The 5,976-nt window shown below is 38.6% G+C and overlaps 1 protein-coding gene and 1 long non-coding RNA gene across 2 annotated transcripts; one reads left to right on the forward strand and one right to left on the reverse strand.

Moving 5' to 3' along the window:
* Positions 1 to 2,641: 2,641 nt before the first annotated feature.
* On the forward strand, positions 2,642 to 4,170 carry LOC128511980 (putative nuclease HARBI1). The gene is made up of 4 exons (XM_053485045.1): positions 2,642 to 3,131; positions 3,215 to 3,330; positions 3,457 to 3,568; positions 3,656 to 4,170. Exons 1-4 carry the CDS (start codon positions 2,699 to 2,701, stop codon positions 4,036 to 4,038), a joined length of 1,044 nt encoding a protein of 347 aa, XP_053341020.1. The 5' UTR covers positions 2,642 to 2,698; the 3' UTR covers positions 4,039 to 4,170.
* Positions 4,171 to 5,008: 838 nt separating this feature from the next.
* LOC128511985 (uncharacterized) lies at positions 5,009 to 5,742 on the reverse strand. The gene is made up of 3 exons (XR_008356228.1): positions 5,354 to 5,742; positions 5,175 to 5,245; positions 5,009 to 5,081 (listed from the first exon to the last, which is right to left on the reverse strand). It is a non-coding gene; the product is annotated as an uncharacterized LOC128511985 (long non-coding RNA).
* Positions 5,743 to 5,976: the final 234 nt, after the last annotated feature.

Here is a 5,976-nt window from a genome sequence, read left to right on the forward strand (position 1 = left end):
TTTCCATCTGAAAGTCAGCAAGTCTGGCACTTTTGTAAGTCGCTCTGGATAGGAGCATCTTCCGATATCTGAGGTCTGAGCACTTCTCACTCTAATCACAACAATAAAGTCTTGACTAAGACTGTTTTCCATGCCCATGCCCAAATGCCCCACCCTGTTCAGACATCTTAAGAACTTTAAACTACTGAACAAGTATTTCAAATTTGGCTCAATATGATATTATGCAAATTATCGCAATTTTGTTCAAATAAGCATTGTGTGTTTTTATAGTTCAGCAAAAGAATTTTCACTGATACTGTATGCCTTAGTTTTGTGCACACAAACATTAATAGCACTTCAATGGCCAATTTGAGTTATAAACTCTCAGATAGTGTTTGGTCCCTACCAGGACCTATAATTCAAGTTTCATGATAACATCTTAGTGCTGACCCTCCCAAACACCTGGTGAGATCTGATTGTGAAAGAGTGGTTCTGGGAGCACAAGGAATCATTTTCATACATAAACTCGACACCCAAGTGTACATCGTGATCAAAAAACATTAATAAGGTAATATTATTTATGGTATATTAGTGCATAGTGTATATACTGTGTTACGACCCGCAACATGTTGGTCGCTGTTTGTGTTTTATGCGTCTGTATTGCTGTGCTTTGTAGCGTGTGTGTGTACAGTATATTGTGTCCAGGTCACGCGCTGCTCCATATTTCACTCTAGGTTTTCCTAGAGGTAGGGGCGTGTCGAAAGGTTTCTCATTAGTGAAAGGAGCTTCTGCATTGGCCAATCAGCGGTAATCCTATTTATATGTAGTCAGCCGAAACCCCGCCTACGCCACAGTACCTTTAGTTTAGCGTGGAAGAACATGGCGCTGGTAAGGCCTGGTGTGGTTAGTCAATAACTTTTGACTTTTATTTTCGTCATTTAATTGTTTGTTTAATTAATTAATTTTTTTTTACTTGGAGACAAGGTCTTAAACGGAGCAGCTCTGCCTCCACATTTCGAACTAAATAAATGTTTTATTGGCTAAAATTGTGTCTGTTTACTAAATTAGTACCACTTCAAAGGTTATTAACTCTACTCCTCCTCCTTATTGTGGTGTTTTATGAACCATATTTGTCCTTATCAGTCCATGTGTTTTTAGTTTTCATGCACTTTTAGTAAAACTACAGAAAAACTGTCAGTTCAAAACATTCCAAATGACTAATTCTGTAACTTTTTTTGGTTTGTTTAACCAATACAATGTTAATAGTATTGCAAAAATATAAAAAATGTTATGAACAGCTTGTGGTACTATATTCTTTTAAATAATTGTAATTTGATTTTAATTATGTGTTTAATACAGTTAAGGCTCGAAGGAGTACAGCTCGAGCTCTACTGGGCATGCGCACATCAATCTAACGTTTTTTTTTCTCTCACTGTACAACAATAAAACTTTTTGTATTACAGAAGGATTAGGTTTAGACGTGAAAAATTAGACAATAGGTTTAACAATTCATTTCATCGTTAGTTTCCGGTCGGAGCTTTATATCCCTTCTAGCCACGCCCATGACTCCAACGCGCGAGGATGACGTCAGTTACGCAGTAGAATGTTTAGAAAGGAATATTTGTAATATTGATATTTACAGGAAAAGAATGGGATTTTAATATAGAGGATTATGTTGGCTGCATTACTTAAACACATTAGAAAGAACAATAGCGTTTAATATTAAACGCTATTGTTCGTTTAATCGAAGACCTTTCGACACGCCCCTACCTTTCGACACGCCCCTTCCTTTCGACACGCCTATTACTCCGATCTGCAGCTACCCCTGTCTCTCCACACGTGCGCCTCCGCCCTCAGTGACGTCATCAACCAGCGGACCATTTATAAACCGGAGAGAGGGGCGGGAACGGGGAGGTAGGCGGGGTGTTGATGGTTTGGAGAGAGATACTGGGATTTTGGCGTTTTTGATATCGGCTTGTGTATTCTGGTTTTGACTTTTTGCCTCCCTTTAACTTTGATTATTGCTTTGTCCCTTTTGGTTTGGTTACTTGTTTTTTTGTATATATTTTGTAAATAATTTCACTGTCTGTTTGTGCACACACCAGTAGTAGGGGTGTGGCTGCCATTTGTTTTGAGGAAAAGGGAATTTGTTCACTGTTTTTGGTTTAGGGAGTCAGGTAAGGTATCTGAATTTTTTAGTTTGTGTTTTGTTTGTTAGGTAAATTAGCTTATAAAGTACAGATACCGGATACAGGTACAGGTTTATTATTTTGTCCTGGGTCCACCCTGAAGTTAATCCAGGGGGCTGTTCCATAAACCAAGATTAGAGTATAAGCCAGGCTTATTTCGGTTAGCCAGGCTTATTTTTGCTAGATTCGGTTTCATAAATCAAACTTAAAAAAGTTCAAACTCAGTTACCCCGGCAACTTATGCTGGCAAATTAACCTGGTCCGGGGCAGGCTAACTGTCAGGCTAAGTCTGAGTTCAGGCTTAACGAACATACCATTTATACTCACCTGGCTGGTAATTCGATGTCATTTTATTTAACTTAATTTTTTTTAAATAAATAAGGAAATGTACTTTACTAATAAATGTAAGAAATTATAAGGTATAAATACACTAAGAAATGTTCAAAACCTCTGTGTTTAATTGGTGAGTTTGGTAATTAATTAATTAAAAGTATATAAATAGGGAGCTGAACTCGTTTCCAAACTTAACCATGGCGTGTCCTTTCATAGATGAGGTGGTGGATGAGGGAGCTATAGTCTTGCGGAGGGCATTTCAAAGAGAGAGAACTTTCAGAGACAGGTCAGACCCATTGGCTTTTAATGACAGCTACCTGTATGAGCGATATAGGTTCTCAAGAGATGGGATTGCATATATTTGTAGATTACTAAGCCCACACGTTGCAAATAAAACACGCCGCAACAGAGCGCTCACAGTCCCACAGACGGTGTGCATTGCACTTCGCTTTTTTGCCAGTGGAACATTTTTGTACACAGTTGGAGATGCAGAGTATATCAGCAAAGCATCAGTTTGCCGCTCTGTACGAACTGTGTACCTTTCTTTAAAAAGACTACTCAATGTGTTCATCACATTCCCTGGCCACAAAGCTATTCGTACCATTAAACATGCCTTTTATGGAATAGCTGGTAAGTTCAAATAACTCTAGAAAACATGGAAATATTTTTTGACTACATGGGACATATTTAAAACAAACAAATAACTTTCCTAGGTTTCCCAAATGTTATCGGTGCATTGGACTGCACCCATGTGCGTATTAAGTGTCCGTCTGGTCCACATGAAGCGGACTTTGTGAATAGGAAATCAGTACACAGCATCAATGTACAGGTACGGTCCCACTGAGATGATATTGAAGGCTATGCTCTAGCACTGAGTGTTCTGTACTAAGCTGGGCACCAGTGTTTAGTTCATTGCAATTAAAATGTAGTGACCTACAGGTTTAATTTATTTTAGATGATTAGTGATGCAGATTGCATCATCACAAATGTAGAGGCCAAATGGCCAGGCTCTGTGCATGACTCCAGAATCTTTAGAGCCTCATCTCTCTACCAACAACTAGCAAGAGGTATGCTAATAATCACTTAAATCACAAAAAGTCTTAAAAAAAAACAAACACATTATATATCTATATATATTCATTCTGTCTATGCAGGAGAATTCTCAGGAGTTTTGCTGGGAGACAAGGGATACTCATGCCTGCCTTACCTCTTGACTCCCTATCAGGAGCCCCAGACAGAGGCACAGCACCGCTACAACATTGCCCATGCACGCACAAGAGGTCGTATAGAGATGGCATTTGGGCTGATAAAGTCAAGGTTCCAGTGCCTGAAGCACCTCAGAGTGACTCCACCTAGGGCATGTGACATTGTAGTTGCTTGTGTAGTGCTCCATAACATTGCTTGTCTGAGGAGAGAGAGGCAACCAAGGATTGTTGAAGAGGAAGACTGGGGCAATGAAGCCGTATTGGAAGAAAACGAAACAGGCAGACTTATACGAGACACATATGCAAATAATTATTTTGCTTTAAGGCTTTAAAATTTTCCACTGGCCCCTCAACTTTCTCCTTAGTTGAACAAACACACAGAAGTCAAAGTATTTAATGTGATTTGTCTTTATTCAGAGTGAATCTGCCTGTTAGGGGTGAAAACACAAATAAATGTTGTGGAAAGTGATCAAAAAGGTAATGTTTTTTTTTTCTTTTCCTTTTTAAAAAATGGTAGTTCTACTTGCATTTTTCTGTAGCTGTTGAATTTCCAGCTCCAACTTCCTCATCTTCAGTTTTTTTATACTGGATGTCGATATCAGTCGCTTCCATTTGTTTAAGGAGGTAGCGTTTATACACTCCTTTTATGTTTTCTGGGTTCTGTAGCAACATAGATTTAAAGTTATTTTATTGAATACTCTTGGCACATTGTTTTCATTTCTTAATACTCACTTTTTCACATGTGGTCCCAGACTGAGAGGGCTCTAGAACAGTGTCAGCATCCTGAAAACACATTATGATCATTTTATCACACAAGTACACTTTTTAATATTCAATACAGTATCACATGGAACCTGTGACTACCTCAGGCCTCCTTGAACATACAGACACAGTCTCCTCATCTTCCTCAACTGATGGGCCTTCTCCCTGTGACCACTGATTAAACTCATTAGCTTACATGACTGATTTAAAAGGTCTCATACTCACAGGCAACATGATGTCTGGTGGATCCATAAAGCATACAGAATCTTTTGTCACTATGAAACCAAACATGATAGAAATTTTTTTTTTTTACCAAAATGCACCATTACAGTAGCACAAGTACCTCTACGTGACATTACTGCTATGATGTACTTAGGCTTACAATGCCTAAGGAAGGAGGAAATCAGTTAGTCAGAAAGGAATAATGATAATAAAAACACACACACACCTTTTATATACTCACTCCTTATACTAGGTGATATCATTTTAGATGATGTCCCCCCCTCTATTCCCTCAAGGACGGGCCTCCCTTTATTAATTTCCTCTGCAGGAGTGAAGCTGGCTGGTGGTGGCCCTCCCCCAGTGCCAGCAACCTCAGTCTTCTTTTTGGTCGCTGCAATTAAAAAAAAAAAAAAAAAAAAACCTGAATAGTTGTAACTTTAAGCTGGCATTGATTACATATGTACATACCATTAGATTTACTTACCATTCTGAACTATATTTTTATATTTTATTTTCACCTGCTGCCAGGTTCTTTTTCCTTCACTTAAGTTGCTGCTGCGTGAAAGCAATTAACGTTACTGTTATTCACACACAAACTTTGCAATGTATTGTGACACATTCAATGTTGATAAAGTATTTTAAATAGTTTACACCGCTACTTACGCATTGAGACGATCAGCAATTTCCTGCCAACCTTTCTCTCTTGCTTTATTTATTGCCGCTGTATTGCCTTTTTTGGTAATGACATCTTTAAATTCTTCATATGTTTCCAATAGCAAACGCTGTTCCGTTGCCGTGAACATCGCTGCTCTATCTTTTCCTTTTGTTGCCATGGTAGCCCACAGTAAATCGATTGACCCATGCTCGACTTTTCAGGACTTTTAAACAATGGCGTGCACGCGCAATTATCTAGACTATTTAAACCTGACTCAAATTAGTAAGATCACATGATCCTCAATTTACTGTTATGGAACCAATTTAAGCGCGGATGTTTAGCTCGGCTCATTCAAGTCAGGTTTGGGACTTTAATCCCCGCTTTTCTAAGCGGCTTTTATGAAACAGCCCCCTGGTGTGGTTTAGGTTTAGTTTATTTATATAGCACATTTAAAACAGCCGCGAGACTGACCAAAGTGCTGTACATCCACATCATAAAAAGGCTAAAAGTACACGATACACACAACTAATAAAACTAGTGGGCACAGTAGCGCCTAGTAGGCCATGGAAAACAAATAGGTTTTTAAAAGGGATTTTAAAATAGGTAAACTAGGAGCCATTCGGATATCAAA

This window comes from Clarias gariepinus, chromosome 24 (assembly GCF_024256425.1).
Source record: "Clarias gariepinus isolate MV-2021 ecotype Netherlands chromosome 24, CGAR_prim_01v2, whole genome shotgun sequence".
Lineage (NCBI taxonomy): Eukaryota > Metazoa > Chordata > Actinopteri > Siluriformes > Clariidae > Clarias > Clarias gariepinus.